At 38.3% G+C, this 19,724-nt stretch overlaps 2 protein-coding genes across 5 annotated transcripts; both read left to right on the top strand.

Moving 5' to 3' along the window:
* The first annotated feature begins 1,944 nt into the window (after positions 1 to 1,944).
* Positions 1,945 to 12,196, top strand: LOC137738740 (coatomer subunit beta'-2). Of its 4 annotated transcripts, none has more exons than XM_068478216.1 (25): positions 1,945 to 2,083; positions 2,483 to 2,503; positions 2,619 to 2,680; positions 3,229 to 3,283; positions 3,941 to 3,977; positions 4,086 to 4,411; positions 4,496 to 4,627; positions 4,722 to 4,870; positions 5,078 to 5,146; positions 5,366 to 5,516; positions 5,615 to 5,680; positions 6,135 to 6,323; positions 6,661 to 6,801; positions 6,883 to 6,957; positions 7,062 to 7,330; positions 7,426 to 7,542; positions 8,081 to 8,195; positions 8,304 to 8,375; positions 8,525 to 8,721; positions 8,864 to 8,957; positions 9,998 to 10,104; positions 10,287 to 10,416; positions 10,553 to 10,764; positions 11,229 to 11,294; positions 11,755 to 12,196. In XM_068478216.1, the coding sequence occupies exons 1-23, from the start codon at positions 2,081 to 2,083 to the stop codon at positions 10,718 to 10,720; spliced, it is 2,745 nt and encodes a 914-aa protein (XP_068334317.1). In that variant the 5' UTR covers positions 1,945 to 2,080; the 3' UTR covers positions 10,721 to 10,764; positions 11,229 to 11,294; positions 11,755 to 12,196. The 4 variants fall into 4 exon arrangements, with proteins under 4 accessions (XP_068334317.1, XP_068334315.1, XP_068334316.1 ...); XM_068478214.1 differs by having other exon boundaries at positions 10,287 to 10,415; positions 10,540 to 10,764; XM_068478215.1 differs by having other exon boundaries at positions 10,287 to 10,415; positions 10,540 to 10,730.
* A 1,088-nt stretch (positions 12,197 to 13,284) lies between these two features.
* On the top strand, positions 13,285 to 16,605 carry LOC137739587 (nuclear pore complex protein NUP50A-like). Its single transcript, XM_068479210.1, has 2 exons — positions 13,285 to 13,580; positions 14,876 to 16,605. The coding sequence occupies exon 2, from the start codon at positions 14,940 to 14,942 to the stop codon at positions 16,209 to 16,211; it is 1,272 nt and encodes a 423-aa protein (XP_068335311.1). The 5' UTR covers positions 13,285 to 13,580; positions 14,876 to 14,939; the 3' UTR covers positions 16,212 to 16,605.
* Positions 16,606 to 19,724: the final 3,119 nt, after the last annotated feature.

The raw sequence follows: 19,724 nt of genomic DNA on the forward strand, positions 1-19,724 counted from the left end.
TTCCGTTTGTCGTGGTTTCTGAATTTCTTGTCATTATATTTTTCTTTTACGTTTATTCAAAGAATTTTTATATAAAAAATTATAGGAATGGGAATGTACGAAAAATCTACGAATGAACAAAAAAATGAGAAACCTTGAATGCGAGAGTCTTCTTTGAGCATGACTCTTAATGAAAGTACCAATTTGTGGATGCAAATTTCCGCTTTCTTCTTCTTGGACGAAAATGCACCTGCAAAACAGTTAACACCTAAGATCAAGGCCAAGAGCCTCATTTGCCCACGATGAATGGGGAAATTTGGCCGAAGAGTCTCCGATGCCAAAGTTAGAATTTGAGGGAGAAAATGTTTAGAGAATTTTAGGAGGAGAATCGATTTACGTTTTTGGAGAAATGAGGGGCATATATAGGGGTGTGGTCAGCCCTATCTGGAGAAATAAGGACCGACCTCTTATGGTGCTGTTTTGAATATTATTACAAGATATTATGCCAAATAATTTTTTTTTAATTAATTTGGTAATTAATCCCAATTTGAAAAGAATAATTGGCAGTTACCTTGTGGGTGAGGATTTGATGAGGAGTGATGAGAGGGTTTTGAATAAATGCCATTTTAATAACCTTTAACCTCGATTGAGTTGTTATTGTCTGTTGCATGCGCGTGGGAATCCCGGTGTGCCTCAAGAGTAATTTTGTCTTTTTATCCAAAAGTGCACGTGTCACCACCATAATTTTCTTGATTATTTTTGCCTCTACAAGCAACTTCCTTTGCTGCTAATTCATGTCATCGCCACATAGGAATTAGCACTTCAGTCAAAGATGTTAGTGCGGTCATTTTTAATTGGTATAAGTGATGTAGACATTTTGATATCTCCTTTAGAAATGCTCTAAGCTTTCTGTGTCATAATATATAGCTACTAGCTAGATGAAACGCTAGCTAGCTAGAAACCGATGGCTTGTGCATATTTTGAGCATTTGTTTTAGAGATTCATCTACCGTAGGATATGATATCTTTCGACGAGACGACATAATTCCCACCGATGACCTCCGCAGGAAGAGCAGGATTGCGACCGAGGTTTCTCAATGCCCATTCCATGCCCAATAATTCATGAAATCCCCAAAAAATTCTAAAGCATCATCTTTTGTACGAACATTGATTGGGAAAAGTATAGAACATACAAAATCAAAATCAAATATCCACCAATAATTAACACATTGAATACTCAAAAAAGCATATTTCAGGCTAACTTTAGATCAAATTTTCGGTTAAAACCCCATATTCAGTAAAATCAATGTATCCATGTTTCAAATTCAAGGAGAGGAGGGAGAAGAGAGAAGTACCTTGAACAAACAATAGGAAATTGCATAAAGATTGCAGAAAAGAGAAAAACCGAAGGCTTGAAACGGCCCCGATGCTACTCCGACGACTGCGCGAAACCCACACCCACCACCGTTGTACGACCCAAATAGAAGACGAGCTCGCCAGAATATGCTCGTTGAAACAAAGAAGAAGATCGATGGCAAACCAAGAAGAAGCAAAAGAAGAAAGAAGAGAGATGGGACTTGTAACTGTATGTGAGGATGTGTTGCATCGCCTGTCCTATTTCCCTATTTCGAATTTGTAGCCAATTCAATCCAAGTTTTAATTTTCTCACTAAACATGAGTTGGGTTACAATCTAATTTAATTGAAAATAACTCATCTTGTTCGGTTCGTCAAATAACATCTTAAGGTGGTGCGTAAAAATGCACTCAATTACGTTGTTCACACTTCACACCGAAAGAGCTACCACTCGGCAATCTCCACCGTTCATCAATCCACGTACCGCGATCATCAACAACCTTTGCGGCCCTACACCGCGAACCGGTTTGCCCCACCAGTGGCACTGTCGTAAAATTACTCACTTAACCGCAAGGCTTTTGCTCGCTCTCGTATTTTACAGACAGAGAGCTCTTTTCTCTCCGTATGCTAAAACACCGAATTCTCTCTCCCTCCCTCTCCCTCTCCCTCCTTCCCCTCCGTCTCTGAGCTCGGATCACCTGGATCGCTAGGTTTGTCCAACTGTGATCTCGGCCGGAGCTCTGCGAAAATGGTGAGTCTTTTGATCTCGTCCGGCTTCCCTGAAATCTTCCCACATTAGACCGCTTCTTAGATCTGATTCAAATCCGTTTCGATATGGTGCCAATTCCTCAGTGTTTGACCAAGCGTAGCAATTTCACTGAGACTCTTGCAATTTCGTCGACTCTGTTTGGTTGCATAGAATTTGACGTTTTCACAATTCTCTATTTTTCGTTTATCGGCAACCAATCGTGGCATTTTTTTAACTTGAATTTCATCAAGATCTGGTGTTCAAAGTGGTTAAATATCAATTATGCGTTGTTATTTTACTGTTCCATAATTCAGCATATATCGGAGTTTGTAATATTATCTGAGATTTGGTGTTTTAATTTTGCACTGATTGGTTTTCTTTGTTTTTGCGATGTGTTAACAGCCTCTCAGACTGGAAATCAAGGTAATTTTTATTTGAATTCCTTTGATTTCGTTTCGATATGTGGATCAGATCACGATCCTAATGGTTGTATTCTGAATTGTGTGGAAAATGGTCTAATTTTAATCTTTTGGTTCAGAGAAAACTCGCTCAAAGATCAGAGAGAGTAAAATCTGTGGATTTGCATCCAACAGAACCATGGTAACTACATTGTCTTCTGTATTAGTATTCTGTTAAATTTGATATAAAAAATGAAATTTGTAACAGATTAGCAAGTAACAAGAGCAATGCCATGCACCCGAGCTCTTCTTCCTGATATCTCATATTTATTTTTTCTTTTGTACATCTTACAATATGAGAATGCGCTTGCCACTCAAATTAGGATAGGATCAATTTCGCGAAACAATAGGCTATGCTATTGACGACTTGTTAGTGAGAGTAGTGGTGCCAACATAGTATTTTTCATATTAAGTGAAAGGATGTGGCCTGCATTTTGCATGAGGCAGCAACCGTTGGCTGGGGTGCCATGACAGTGCTAGGTTCTTTTATTTTTGTTTTCAAATTCCAAGTTTTTGTAGTTAATTTTATAAAAGGACTTAACTATAATTTGAATTCCCATTAGAAACGGAGTTGGGATGAACACATTGGTTCTCTTGCCAGTTGCCACTTAAGTTACGATAGGATCCAAGTTAATTTGGTGAAAACTGTAGTTTTGTGATTTACCACTAATGATGATAATTTTACTGCAGGATTTTGGCAAGTTTATATTCAGGAACTGTGTGTATTTGGAACTACCAGACGCAGGTATGATCTAGATCTATTACCACAAGTTACCATTTCTGAAAGTACATGTAAAGCTTGATCGTAAGGGGAATATGCAACTATCTTAAGAGTGATTGTTGTAGTATAACAACTGAACTTGTTGGTCGGTGTTTCATCACTTGTTAAACAAGTGTTTTGGGTTGAACTGAAAGAGCTAGAAATGAAGTAATTGAACTTGTACAACTATGAGATCATACATGCACATCCTTAATTGTGTACATGAACCAAATGGCAAATTAAAGGAAGGAAGCAATTAGTGGTTTACTGATCTTGGACTGTCCCGTGACATGATTTGTCTACATTTTAGAATTCAATTTGGTTATTTTGTCAGCTGTAGCCTTAGACACTGAGCAGATATAGCTACCGGCAGAAACTTTATAATTACACTGATTATTTCACAAATCTTCTTCCTAGAGCTGTACATAAATGTCTTTTGATCTACTTAGAAAAAGTTTGTTTGTTGTGATTGGTACAGTATCTTTTGTGGTATTGTGCTATTCTGCTATGAAAAAAAAATATATGTTTAGCATTCCTTCCTTGGAGAGTTGTCTTGAACTTAAAGTAAGCTTTTGAAATTTAGGTTTCTTTATTTGGTTGCAGTAAGCATTGCTAACTTGAATTTTCTTGATACTGTTTCAGGCCATGGCTAAGTCTTTTGAGGTCACAGAGTTACCAGGTATTTACTTTGCCTCTTTGCAAATTTTTATGCTCGTAGATTTTCTTTTTGGAATTTTTCACAGTAAGATCATCATCATGCTTTAATGTCTAAGTCACTGGTCTGCAGTTAGGTCAGCCAAATTTATTGCTCGCAAGCAATGGGTTGTTGCCGGAGCTGATGACATGTTCATTCGTGTATACAATTACAATACAATGGATAAGGTTAAAGTATTTGAGGCACATACTGACTACATTAGATGTGTGGCTGTCCATCCTACACTCTCATATGTGCTATCATCATCTGATGATATGCTTATCAAGCTCTGGGATTGGGACAAGGGTTGGGTTTGTACTCAGATATTTGAAGGACACTCCCATTATGTGATGCAAGTGACATTTAATCCGAAAGATACCAACACATTTGCAAGTGCATCTCTTGATCGCACCATAAAGGTACGCTGGCATGGTCTGGATTTCCTGCATATTCTACTACGTTTTTTGTGTAATGGTGCTAATTGTGCTAACGGTTTTTCCTAGATATGGAATCTAGGCTCCCCAGACCCAAATTTTACATTGGATGCCCATCAGAAAGGAGTTAATTGTGTCGATTACTTTACGGGTGGTGATAAGCCTTATCTAATTACTGGATCTGATGATCACACTGCTAAGGTCTCCCACAAGTTAACCTTTTTCTTCAGTAATTCTTTGATTGTATATCTTTGTTATGATTTGGAAAAATTCATGTATAATAATGTGGAAACAGGTGTGGGACTATCAAACCAAAAGTTGTGTCCAGACACTTGATGGCCACACACACAATGTTTCTGCTGTATGTTTCCATCCTGAGCTTCCTATAATAATAACAGGGTCTGAGGATGGAACAGTTCGAATATGGCATTCAACCACTTACAGGTAATTCTGGTGCCTTGCAACATTTTGGAACCTCACATCCTAGGATGCTATACTTTGGGTTAATGTTCAAATTTTTAGGCCTTCTTTTTTTTTTTGTTCTTTTAAAAAGTTGAAACAACTTTTTTAATGTTTTATTTTCAAACTAATTCCTCTATTTTCAAATCATTGAATGGCGAGGCCAATGATAATTTTGTGCTTCATCTACAGGCTTGAGAATACATTGAATTATGGGCTTGAAAGAGTTTGGGCTATTGGATACATGAAGAGCTCAAGGCGGTGAGTTTGGAAATCATAGATAGTTACCCTTTTATTGGACTAACATAAATAGGGGCCCCTTATTCTTTGTTAAAATTTTTATTATTTGCTTGAAGTTTGTGAGAAAATGGACCCATTTAGGTTGTGCAGTATGTTTTTCAAATTTCAATGATGCACGTGTAATGTCGTACAAGAAAACTGTACTCAAAATGATTCTGTTCTACTCATAAACTTGGTCAGGGTTGTAATTGGTTATGATGAAGGAACAATTATGGTAAAACTGGGCCGTGAAGTACCTGTTGCAAGTATGGACAATAGTGGAAAGATCATTTGGGCTAAGCATAATGAAATTCAAACTGTGAACATTAAGAGTGTGGGAGCTGATTTCGAGGTTTGAGCACATTCAAATTAACTCTTTTTCTTTGCCTCCTGTTCCCCCTTCCTCTTTGGTAGTTGACATCAGTCATTTATGTTTGCTATACTCTATAGGTTACTGATGGAGAGAGATTGCCTTTGGCTGTTAAGGAGTTGGGCACATGTGATCTTTACCCTCAGGTAAGGGTTTCTTTGATTCTTATGTTTCAATCATGTTCCTTTCTTGAGATCTACATCTTTCAGTTTCAATAATTTTTGCTACAGCCTATCATTTTTACTTACTTGGCAAGGGAAGATGTGCTTGAATTGATGTGAAATTTACATACTGTCATCTTGACGGGATAGCCTATCGTTATTACTTACTTGGCAAGGGAAGATGTGCTTGAATTGAAGTGAGATTTACATATTGTCATCTTGATGGGATGTGTCTCCAGACAATCCTGTTTTGAATGGATGGTGATAGACTTTCAAATCTTCTATTGTAGTTTCCTCATACTGGCATCTTGTTTTCCTTCTATAAGTTGCTGGATGCAAGCTTTCCTGTGTGTTGGATGTTGTTTGCCGTTTTGCAGTTTTGTGAGTGTGCAATACATGCATTGGTTGATTTATCCGTGCTCAATTTTTTGTTTTACAGAGCTTAAGGCATAATCCCAATGGGAGGTTTGTTGTTGTTTGTGGAGATGGAGAGTACATTATATATACTGCTTTGGCCTGGAGAAATCGTTCATTTGGTTCTGCTTTGGAATTTGCTTGGTCAACTGATGGAGAATATGCTGTTAGAGAGAGTACTTCAAAGATTAAGATTTTCACTAAAAACTTCCAGGTTTGTAATTTTCTAGTTTATCAACCGTGCAGTATGGTCTTCATGTTAAAAGTTCAACACAAGATTTTTTCTTTATTTTTTTTTTCTGCTGGAAGTTGGCTTCCTTTTTGTTTTTCTTGCCTTTGTGTATCAAAATGTTTTTCTTGAATATACTAATAGCTGTTCTGTGCTTCTATTGTAATTTCTTTGTACTGCAACTTGTTAGTAATTACCGCATTTGGGTTATAGTTCTTATGGGCTCTTAGATGTCACCTTAAACTTCTATTACTATGACTGTAGATCTTGATAACTCTGTTAGGGAGCATGTGTTTGTATTGATGGCAATGGCATATTTCAGGAGAAGAGGAGTATTCGACCTACGTTTTCGGCTGAACATATTTACGGGGGAACTTTACTGGCAATGTGCTCAAATGATTTTATTTGCTTTTATGATTGGGCTGAATGCAGGTTAATTCGCCGAATTGATGTAACTGTTAAAGTGAGTCTCCCCTACCTATCTCAAATAGCCTGTAATTGGTATTTTCATTTTTCTATAATTCTATATTTTGCAACTTGGCAGAATCTCTATTGGGCTGATAGTGGTGATTTAGTGGCTATTGCCAGTGATACATCATTCTACATCTTGAAATACAATGTACGCATCTTCGCTAGTTGGGTTCTTCTTCCTTCCCCCGTTGTTTAAGTTTTCATCATTCATATTTATAATGATTTGTGAGATTGTATATGATAATGGTGCAGCGGGACGTAGTCTCTTCTTACTTAGATAGCGGAAGACCTGTAGATGAACAAGGTGTTGAAGATGCTTTTGAGCTTCTTCATGAAATGAATGAACGTGTCAGGACTGGTTTATGGGTTGGGGATTGTTTCATTTACAACAACTCCTCTTGGAGGCTTAATTACTGTGTTGGTGGCGAGGTAACCACAATGTTTCATTTAGACCGACCAATGTACTTGTTGGGTTATCTTGCCAATCAAAGTCGGGTGTTTCTGATAGACAAAGAGTTCAAGTGAGTGCACTTTTTTGTTTGTGAATCAAGATGGTCATCTATTAGCAACTTCTATTGTGTTTTTTGTTTGTTCTTATTAAATTTAAACTCTGCAGTGTAATAGGATACACACTACTTCTAAGTTTGATTGAATATAAGACTCTTGTAATGCGTGGAGACATTGAAAGGGCCAATGAAGTTTTGCCTTCAATTCCTAAAGAGCACCATAACAGGTACCTATTAGTTTCTTTGGCATAATGGCATCAGATGTCCCCTTATTACTGGGCAATATTGTATTTGTGGCATGGGAATATAACTGCATTTCAGTCAATAGGAAAACCACTGGTTTGATACAACTTACCATGAAAGTGTTCCAAATGGATCACATAGAAGTATTTCAAAATTGTTTATGTATTAAATCTTTATAGTTTTATAGTTTTTAATTTAAGCCCTTTATTTGTCACTTGGTACTTCTGATACACAAATTTAGCCTCCAACCACTGAAATGAAATTAATAGTAATATCCTTCGCACACCCTGGAAAATTCGATACTTTGTACTAAATTACAATTTCAGTAGTATTTCTTTTTGCACGCTGATTATATTGTACTCGAATATTTTTTACTGTATAATAGAACTTCTGTTGCAATCTTTTTACTTATTTCCAGATTTCAATCGCAAAGTTAAATCTCAAATAGGATGCTTCGTTGTTAATATCTTAACACATTCTTTGGTGTTTCCCTTTTAACATTTAAACTTCCGGTTCTTGAAGTGTGGCTCGTTTCTTGGAAACACGAGGTATGATAGAGGAAGCTCTGGAAGTGGCTACCGATCCTGATTACAGATTTGAACTAGCCATACAGCTTGGTAGATTAGAAATTGCGAAGGTAAGTCCAAGGAGACATAACTTTGATGTTAGGTTTTTATATTTGTTGTAGTCGTTGTAGTGAATAATGTGGTTTATTTCCAAGTGAATTTTCATTTGTTTCTTGCAGGAAATTGCCACTGAGGTGCAAAGTGAGTCTAAATGGAAGCAGTTAGGTGAATTGGCTATGTCTGCTGGAAAGGTGTGTTGGTTATTTATTCTTATTCTTTCTTAATATTGTGCATATTAATTTCTTAACCACAACCACATTTGTCTTGTGCCCTTTTGATATTCCCCCTGTTTAACTTGCACCTTTTGACTACATCTCTTTGTCTATATTACATTTTGCAGTTAGACATGGCCGAGGAATGTTTAAAGTATGCCATGGACTTGAGTGGATTATTATTGCTCTATTCTTCTCTTGGAGATGTTGAAGGAATATCAAAACTTGCATCCCTTGCTAAAGAACAAGGGAAGAATAATGTTGCGTACCTTTGTTTATTCATGTTGGGTCGATTGGAAGAGTGCCTTGAGTTACTGGTGGAAAGGTAATTGCATATTTGTTTCCTCAAAGTATGACTACACAGAATAATGCGGTAAAGCTAATGATTAATAAAGCATTGTCCTCAAAGTATGACTGCACAGAATAACGCGGTAAAGCTAATGATTAATAAAGCATTGTCTATGCAGCAATCGGATACCTGAGGCTGCTTTGATGGCTCGATCATATCTTCCAGGCAAGGTTTCCGAGATAGTAGCTATTTGGAGAAAAGACCTGAGCAAGGTGACATTATGATTTTGCTTTGCTTGTCTTATTTTGACACTCCATGCTTATGTTTGCATTCCTTATTTTGGCTTCATTTGATGTTAAGAGAATTAGATATGGCAACTTGTATAGAAACCTCGCACCAGTTTATTGTTAGGTACGATATTTATGATGGGTAGGCTGTCCATATGGCAGTCTCATAGATAGTTATGCTGGGTAGGCTGTCCATATGGCAGTCTCATATAACCTGTTAGAGATTTAACATATGAGAACCTCGCACCAGTTTATTGTTAGATACGATAGGTATGCTGGTTTGGCTGTCCATATGGCAGTCTCATATCACCTGTTAGAGATTTAACATATCAGAACCATGTTGGCATGCAACAGAACTTATTTTTCTTTTCTAACTATCTTGTTTTTCAGAATCCAGAAATTGCTACTGAAAATATATAGAAAACATTATCTTTTAATATTCTTTTTTTAGGAAATTTCAGGTGGCACTTCTACTTTTCAAAGTTGGAAAAGCTAACTTGACTCATTTTTAAACACATATCTACAAACTTTCAAAAAAAATATTATTTCCAGTTTTTCTACTTCTCATGTTTCAAAAAACATCCCTGTGGATTAACTTCCTCCAGAGTTGGTTAACTTGGTTTGTTGCATCTTTTGGCTTGGACCAGTTTGTTATGTTTATCTTGCAGCTTTGTATGTTTGCATCTGTCTATTCACAGCACTCAGTCTTTCTATGTGATTTCTTATGCTCCATTCCCTTTGGTATTTTATGTCGTTTTAAATAACGGAGTCACACTGATTGGCAATGATTTCACCATACTTTATGCTGGTATGCTCAAGTATAATTCATTAGATGGGCTCCCATCTTCGCTACTCTGCTCAAACGGTAGAAAATACCATACATGCACACACACACAGAAGCACTCATATGCATGTGCAGATGCATATTAATTACTTACATATGTAATTGGATTGGATGCATACATATGCGTCCACTTATGTGTCCTTGTCTAATAACATAACTTTGATTTAATATCAACCTGCAGGTTAATCCAAAAGCTGCTGAGTCTTTGGCTGATCCTGAAGAATATCCCAATTTGTTCGATGATTGGCAAGTTGCCCTTTCTGTGGAATCAAAAGCTGCAGAGACAAGGTACCTCTGCAAATTGTGTATGAGTGTGTTTGTATGTGTTGGCACAAGTTTCTCAATATCTTCTTCTGAAAATGTTCTCTTTTGGCTTCACGATATCTCCCTTAGGATGTCAGTTGCTCTTAGTCATGGTTTATTATGGTAACTTAAGTTGGTATTAATTGTTCTCGGGTGATTGTTTTTAGGGGTGTTTACCCTCCCGCAGAGGAGTACATAAACCATGTTGATAAAGCACACATCACCCTTGTGGAGGCTTTCAGGAATATGCAATCGGATGAAGAGGAGCATCTTGACAATGGGGAAGCAAATCATGGGGTATACATAGTGGATGCAAATTTAATACCAGTTTGAATTTTCCTTTTGCAAGAACAATTTGTTTTATGAATCGGCTTTTTAACTCTAGCACTTCATTTACCTTTTTTATCTGTTTTCTATACTGGTTTCTGAACAGGATGGTGAAGAAAATGGGGAACGGGCTGCTGAAGAACATGATGGAGAAGAAGGTAGCCAGGAGGAGGCTGTTGTGGTGGATGCTGATTCTACGGATGCTGTACTCATCAACGGGAACGAGGCTGACGAAGAGTGGGGTACGAATAATGAAGGAACCTCGTCAGCCTAAAAAGCTATTGGTTGGGCCAGTGTGAAAATCTAATTTTGTCTCTGGTGATTAATTGATTCTGAAGCGCCATCTCTGACTCCCATTCTGACAACTTTCTGCTTTCACTACTTCTACCACTTTCTCTACTAACTATTATTGGATATTATACGTACTTATAATTAGTTGGGGGCCTCAGTTTATTCTATAGGTAGTTACGGTGCCATTTCAGCTTTTTTTTGGAGAAACTTAAAAGAAAAAGAAGTTTCCATTGTACTTGTTGGTTGGGAGGGTGGTTATACAAGGAGAGAGACTAGGGAATCTGACATCTGAATTCTTTTCAAACCAAATACTCGATAGAATTCAGCGCTAAAGAGACAAATTGGATTTTGTGGAGCCTTTTCTTTGGTCATAAGTTCTCACGTAACTTGATATTCCTTTTGCTGTTTTGGCCTTCCCCTTGTTTGCTTGTGTTTTCTCTGTTCAGGTTGTTTTCTTGCATCCTAATTTTCTCATCTTTTATTGGTTGCAGTGCTTACACCACGCCACTAGGTCCTTATGAAGACTGCCGGTCCAGCTGTATGGATCCTTTACAGAGGTGAGAAAAGATTCATATATACTTGGGATATGCCATCAGATTGTTATAATAATCATAGTTTCCATTCTATAAGGAATGGGCTGGTGTTATGGATAGGTTATGTTCGGCAAGTTACAGATTAAATTTCTTCACATTTTTACACAGTATTCAGGAGCCATTCATGCTGCTCTTTTCCATGCAATGTCAGCCGTAAAACTGATGTGTTGTAGGAAAATTTAATTTATTATTTTCACCGATCAAGTGTGTGAAGATTATTCGAATACACTAGGGCTGTGTGTTGCGTACGCATTCTTGTTTCTGATGCTAGAGTAAGAATTGAAACAGCTCCATTTTTATTTGAAATAATTTCATAGCACCGACTTCATATGAAAAAGCTGTTACGTTTTGTAATAATTGTTCCGATGTGCCTGCTCATTATGGTGATCTATTTTTTCTATTTCCCTTGTTTTGTTACCGACAGGCCTCCCGGAAGAGGCTGGTGAAGAGGTGATGTAGCAGATCGGTTGTCTCTTATACCCGGTGGTGTGGCTTGTAACCGAGTTATATTTTGTCATGGGGCACAAGATAAGATTAGTTTCATAGCTGTAGTTAGTTTACTTTTCCGATTCCCTTTTTTAACATATTCTTTGAGGCCATATTCCCATCATAAAGTTTTTCTTGTGCCATTGTGAATGTAGAAAAAATTGAGCTAGGGATACAACGTCGACCGCTTCTATTCAGATTTTAGATATCTGGTTCCCCTTGAGACTTCTTTTTTCCTTTTCCTCCTTTTTTTCTCCTTTTTCGCATGTTATCGGAATTCTTTAATGTGACTTATATTGTAAAACTGTATTCATAAGAGTATATACATTGTTAGCATATGATACAACCAACTTCGGCTCTTCGCTTCTGTTAGCATTCTACTTGTGATATTGTTACGGTTCCTTAGGGGACATCAAATAAGACCGTAACGATGTTGGTATGTTCATTATTGTGAAGGGAAATTATTTATGCACCGTTTTTCTCATGCACGTGCTTTTTTACTTGTTGCTTGATCCTCCTTTGATTTGTTTAATCCAAATGTCATAAATAAACAATAAACAATGATGTGCATGAGGAAATGGTATCCAGCTAAATGCATTCATTTATTCGAGAAATGCCAGTGATCGTAGCATCTTGTTCTCCCAATGTTCGCTTTCCTTGCAATAAATGGTATTTGTCTATAGGTGTGATAACTGGACTTTCGGTTCAAGGTGGGTGTTTTGTTTTTTGTTCTTTATTTTTTTGACAAATGATAGCGTTAATTGGATTGTTAGTTGTCAGGGGGAGAAGGATCTGTGAGAATCGAACTTGTACCATGGTGCATAATCATCAAGGTTCAAAGAGTGGTTGCTGTCAAGTGTTTGGTCTTTTGAGCCGACGCAGCCCAAAGAGTTTTACAGTGTATGTTAGCAATAACAATCCATCCCTTCATGTCTAAATTGAAAGTAGAAAGAATAATACTAGGGACCTTCAATGAATTCCAAACTGCTCTAGCTTTAGAGCGCTCCCTCGAAAGTTGAATAAAATTTTTAACAGGACCACCACATGTAGGACAACTGGTATTCACCGTCATTTTCCTCTTAAAACTTTGTTGATTGGTTAGAAGTTTATTTTGAAGGACCAACCAAGCAAAGACCTTTAACTTTTGGGGTATGTGCAGCTACCCAGATTTAGGGAAATATATCAAGGCATAACATTTCAGCATGGATAATGTTAAGGAGGTAGAGAAACTATGGTTTCGCTAGCATTAGCTTAATATAGACAGAGAAACTACATTTTTTGGTTAAACGATAGATTTTTAGATTAGTTATCAATGAAGTTCAAAACCACGTCATTATGCAAGGGTTCAACATATTTTCATCAGTGATCTTTACTAATTTAGTGTGAATTAGTACTTTATATTAAAAATAATAACAAGGAGGCCTTCCAACACATGCGGATCCCGGCCCAGTAGTTTCCGGAAGGCCAGATAGAAAATCTTCGGACCAAGAACTTAGCACCGACCCTGAAATCACATGCAAGTCCTACAAAACCACATGAGAGAAAGAGGTTTCCACGCACAATAAAATCCCTTGGGTTCCCACTTGAATCAAAAAATTAAACCCTTCGTATCCAAAAATTTCCAAGTAAATCTCTGCAATTCAACATTTTATATACACAAGCAATTCGAAAAGCACAAAAATTAAAATCACCCATTTATTTCTCTCTCTCTCTCTCTCTCTCTCTCTCTCTCTAGGTTCTGCTTCTGCGTCTCTTTGCCTCCCGGTAAGTCCAAATCCTTTTATTCCCAGTTTTGAATTCGGGATTTTGCAATTTCAGTTTGATATACTTAGATTCTGGGTAATATTTTGGGATTTCATATGTAATTTCATATCTTTTGTGATATTTTGATTCATTTTTCTTGGTGGCTCATATGGCTTGTTTGTGGTTTTTTTATTTCGATTTGCTTTGTTTTTATTTTCTCTGGATTTGATTGAATTTGTTATATAGGCTTTTTGTTTTTGGAATGTTGTGGGAAAGTAGGGTTTTAGCTGTTAACTCCCTGTTTGGTGGCTGAGGAAATTGTCGGTAGCTAAAAGAGTGCCAAGAAATGATAAGAGATTTTTTTTTTTAATTCGATGTTGTTAGTAGCTAGGATTTATGGTATTTTAATAAACTGTTATTTTCAACCTAGGTTTTGGAATTATTTATTATTTGGGAACGAACCAAAAAATTGATTAGTACCAAATTAACTGTTTTTTTTTTTTTCTTTTTTTTTTTTTTTTTTTAAATTCTACTCTTGAGTAGAGTACCTTACTGGCAGTTAAATGGAGTTTTGGAGACTTTTTGTTTAGCATTCTCACGCCGTTGTTGCTATAAGAATTTGTGGATGTATTCGATTCATTTGATGTTTTGTTGCGTTTTCCAAATTTCAAATTCCGACGTTTCAGCTGAGGGGTTTGGCTTGATATCTTAATTTATGTGCACTTGTATTCTGTTCTGACATATGTTTTCGGGTTCAGTTATTAGCTTTCAGTTTGTTTCGTCCATTGCCTGTATGCATATGATAAAACAATTTTGGATAAGAAAAATGTATTGTTTTGTAATCACATATGTTTAATGTCTTTTGCTTCAAGTTATATGCGAAGGGGAGAAAAGTTGCTTCTCCGTTATTAAGTTATTGGAAAAAATTATAAAACATTATATCCCAAGCTGTCATGAGCTCTGTTGTTCTGATATGAATTTCTTTTGTAGCTGATTGCCCTCTTATATGGAGTCCACTGTTGGTGGAACTCTGTTATGAAAAGATTCTGGTGTTCTGTTGATAAATGTGGTTGACTCTTCAGATGACATGGAATTTTCTTTCCTTTGTTTGTCACTTCTTATAATCAGAGCTTTCTTTGATTAGACACGGTGTATTGCAATTCTTGGCAGTTTTACTCAATGCTGTTAGTTCGTTCAAATAAATTTACCCATTTAGTTTTATCTGCATTTGGTAGTAAATGATCTATGAGTTTAGTAACTTTGGTTTTCTGTTCATCTGGGTTCTGTGAACAAGTATAATTTATGATGATTTGCAGATATTGGCTTCCCAAATACTCGTTATCCTGGTTCGTTAATCCTATTTTCTTAATTCATTTGTCAATGGCTGATTCGGGAAATGGCCTTCCACTTAATAAGAAGCGAGCTGCTGGGAGTGAACTCTCTCGGGATAACCCAGGCCTTGATGACGAGGACGATGCTTCTGAACCAGAGACAGGAACTTTCAAGAGGGCCAGTGAGGAGGTGCTGGCAACCAGAAGAATTGTTAAGGTTCGTCGCCAGCAGACTACATCGGCCCCCACTTCTAATACTTCCAATCCTTTTGCTGGTATATGCTTGGTTCCTCCAACAGAAGAAAGTCCAGCCCCTGCTGAAGCTGCAGCTAGCTCACCACATGCCTGTGAGACACGAGTTTTAGATGAGGATAATAAGCAGCCAGAAAGCAAGGTCGAACAGGCTGGTCAAGTTGGGGATGACTCTGCAGCTGATAATGAGAACGTTGTGAAGGAGAACAATGAAATTTCCAGTGAGGCAACGGAACCTGAACCAGATGTGGGTGAAAATAAGACAAATGGGGGTGAGACAGTAAATGAGGAAGAGGAAAAGGCTGAAATTGAAGATAACAAAGATAATGAAGATAACAAAGATAACAAAAGCGAAAATGTAGATCCAAGCCCAGAAGGTAACTCGTTGAGCTCATTCCAACAGCTTTCGAGTAGCCAAAATGCCTTCACAAATATCTCTGGAACTGGGTTCTCCACATCCAGTTTTTCATTTGGGCTTATTTCAAAGGATGGGTCCACATTGGATACTGGCTCTGGTTCACTTTTTGGATCAAATATTGATCAGCCTTCTGGTTTTGGTCTCTCGAGTAATGGAAGTTCTTCACTCTTTGGCACATCAGGCCTCTCAATCGTACCTAAGAGTGATGGTGCTGCCTTCCCGCAAATGCAAGAGGTTGCAGTTGAGACTGGGGAAGAAAATGAGAAAGTGGTTTTCACTGCTGATGCTGCGTTGTTTGAGTTTATTGATGGAGGCTGGAAGGAACGCGGAAAAGGAGATCTGAAAGTTAATGTATCTGAATCTGAGAAAGCCAGACTTGTTATGAGACTCAAGGGAATTAGAAAGGTAATTCTGAATGCAAGCCTTTACCCAGACATGAAGCTCGCGAACATGGAGAAGAAAGGTGTTACATTTGCCTGCATGAACAGCATCGATGAAAAGAAGGATGGGCTTTCCACCTTTGCTTTGAAGTTCAAGGATGGTTCCGTAGTCGAGGAATTTCGCGCTGCTGTTACAGCACATAAAGATAAAGGAAAGGCACCTACAGCCATGAAGACTCCAGAAAATTCTCCCAAGGCATCAGATGATTGAAAAGGTAGCTTAATGTCAATGCTTGCTGAGTTTCATTTCCTGTCGTGACTTTGCCCTGTTGTTTTCCTTGCCCCATTTTGGGAAGAAAGCGAAGTTGTTTTAGAGTCCGGCAGTTCCGAAGCCCTTTTGTAGCAGAGTTATAGAGTCCTGCCCATTTTGTTGTAGTTTTAATTTCAGTCTAGTATTCGGAAGACCCGTATTAACACATTCTGGATAAACTTAAGACAGACTGTGTTAAGCTCTTTGGGGCGTTGAATGCTCGACAGAGTTTTATAGTTGGTTGGTCCCTTCATATGTAATGTGCTAAAACTGCTATGTCTGTGAGATACCCTTACCGTTTTACCTTGTGCTATTGGAGATCTATGATCACTCCTACCACCCTCCTTTCTCTTGACCCACCCTTTCATTTTCCTTTCTAGTGCTTCTCTTTTTTATAATTAGAGTCTCGTTGGTTTGGTCACCCGTTGGCCAAGGAACACGTGATCGTTCATTATTAAATTTGATCTAACAATAAAAAATAAAATGTGTATGCTTTATTTTAATCTCAACACTTGATATCTAATTCAAAGTTAGAAGACTTAACATCGTGCTTAGGCAATGACTCAAGGGCAGCAACCAACTCAATGAATTCCTCCCTAGGAGGCACGGCATGCACTAGAGCATGTGTGCCGTGGGTTAGCAAAAGTTCCCCTCCCTTGGTTTTGAGTTCCATGCTTCTTGTAATGACATTTTCAAGTGCATCGACGTTCAACTCTTCAAGGTATCCCTGCGCCAAAGAGTCAACTATATCAATGGAGAAACATGAATGATCCTCACTAGGATACTTAATAGAATCAGAAAAATTAAAATTAACAACTTCCCCATCAAATTCCATGGACAAAGTTCCATTAAACACATCAATCTTCGTCCGAGCTGTCTTCATGAATGGCCGTCCAAGGAGGATTGGCAACGAAGGGGCATGGTCAGATTCATCCATCTCGAGCACATAGAAGTCTGCCGGAAAGATTAAATGATTGACCTGCACTAACACATCTTCCAAAACTCCCATTGGATAGGCATTAGATCTATCGGCCAATTGTATGATCACACCATCATTTTTCAATACTTCTAGGTTCATAGATGCATAAATTGAATATGGCATGACATTTATAGAGGCACCTAGGTCTAGCATGGCAGATTCGAAACGAGTGTTACCTATGACACAAGGAATGGTAAAACTACCCGAATCTTTGCATTTGGGGGGTAGTTTGCGTTGCAAGATGGCGGAGACATTTTCACCTACCTTTACCACCTCTTTGGTCGACATCCTCTTCCTAGTGGTGCAAAGCTCCTTTAAAAACTTGGCATATCTCGGGACTTGCTTGATTGCATCCAAGAGGGGTATGTTAACTTGAACTTTCCTAAATGTCTCAAGGATGTCCTTCTCGGCTTCTTCTTTCTTTGTTTGCATGAACCTACTAGGAAAAGGCACATTCGAAGGAAAAACATTAGTAGGAACCGAATTTGACACATTCTTACCCTTTTTGGACAAATTGGACAGTTTGGGGTCACTAGAAACTTGTGGCAAAGGTGTTTCCACCTTTGTTGTGGGTTGGCTTGCTTCCTCCTCTTCAAATCTCAGTTTTTCATCCTCTTTGGAACCTGATGGTGATGGTGTAGGACTTGCCCCAACTTCTTTTCCACTTCTCAAGAGTATGGCCTTTGCACTTTTGAAGCCTCCCTTTGGGTTTGGAATGGTAGAACTAGGAAGTTGGCCTTGGTCACGAAACTTCCCTACAAAATCTGCAATCTGCCTAATTTGTTTCTCCAATTGATCCACCCTCTTGTCTTGGTTTTGCATGGCTTTGGCTTGATTCTCTTGCCCCTGAGACAAATTAGTTAGTAACTTAAGAAGTGTATCATTGTGTAGGGATGTACCTGAAGCATTTGGGGCAGATTGTTGTGGAACATGTGTGGGTGCGTATGGCTTAGTGAAGAAACCCGGGGGTTGTTGTCTAAAGCCTCCTTGTTGTGGTGGTTGTTGGGGCTCCCTCCACTTGAAGTTTGGGTGGTCTCTCCAACTTGGATTATATGTGTTAGAATATGGATCGTTCCTTGGTTGGTTTTGGCCTTGAAATCCAATTGCATTTGCGCTTTCCCATCTACCATTTCAATTAGTTGTGGACACTTCTCAGAAGCATGTCCTTGGATAGAACACACTCCGCATACAATTGGTCCCTGCACCCTCATTCCTTCGGCCACCTGAGACACAATGGAAGTAAGATTAGCTAATTGTGAATGAATGTTGGGTGTGGAACTTACTTCATGAACTTGCTGCCATGGGGGTCCTCTTTGGCCTACTCCTTCGTATTGTTGAGCGTTCAACGCTCGATTAGCAATTAAGACCTCGGTAGCCATGGGTGTCTTGTCCACCAATGCTCCACCCGCCGAGGCATCGAGCATTTGACGTTCAATTGGTAGAAGCCCCTCGTAGAAGTATTGTAGAAGTAACTCCTCCTTTATCTGATGCTGTGGACAAGAAGCAACAAGTGATTTAAAACGTTCATAATATGTAGGAAAAGATTCACCTTCATCTTGCTGAATTCCACTTATCCTTTTACGTAGAAGGATGATTCGAGAAGTTGGGAAAAACTTATCCAGAAATGCCCTCTTCATACTCTCCCATGATGTGACGGTTCCGGGGGCTAATTCATACAACCAATCTTTGGCTTTGTCCATTAAAGAGAATGGAAAAGCCTTCATCTTCAAAATACTTCCATCGACGTTGACAGGAGTCATGCTTGAACACACCACTTCGAATTCTTTCAGATGATTGTTCGGATCCTCCATGGACAACCCATGGTATTTTGGAATGTGGTGGAGCAAACTTGATTTCAACTCGAACTCTTCGGTTTTACCTTGGGCAGGCGTGGGATATTGGATACACAAAGGTGTGGCATTATCCAATCCCGAAGCAGAAAGCTCCTTGAGTGTCCGATTGTCCACGGCCATGCCTTGTGTTTATTCAAAAATCCTTGCCGTGGCCTCTTCTTCCTCTTCTAGGACTTGTTCTTCAAGGATAGGTTCCAGGCTTGGTGGATTTGATTCGTGTTGCTTCCTCTTTCGTCTCAAAGTCCTCTCGAAATCGCTGTCAAAGTCCAAGATATGCTCACGAATCGGTTGAGAACTCCGAGTCATATACTAGTACCTAAAACAAGAAAAACAAAACAAGGTCAGAAACTTTAACAAACTAAAATAAACAGAAAGTAAACAATCTAAGGGATTAGCAAAGTTGCTAATCCCCGACAACGGCGCCAAAAATTTGGTGCGAAATATATAAGCACACAAATTAAAACCCTCTTTTGACAATTGTAGTATATGTATAAGTAGGGATCGTTCTAAACCGGGGAGTAGGAGGGATTGCTAAATCACTTGAAAACTGACTCCAAAACGTAAAACAAAGGGTAAAACACTAAACGAGACTCAAAGAATGCAAAACTAAACACTAAAACACTAAAACAAACCAAAAGACTC

The sequence above is a fragment of the Pyrus communis genome, chromosome 7, assembly GCF_963583255.1.
Source record: "Pyrus communis chromosome 7, drPyrComm1.1, whole genome shotgun sequence".
Taxonomy (NCBI): Eukaryota; Viridiplantae; Streptophyta; class Magnoliopsida; order Rosales; family Rosaceae; genus Pyrus; species Pyrus communis.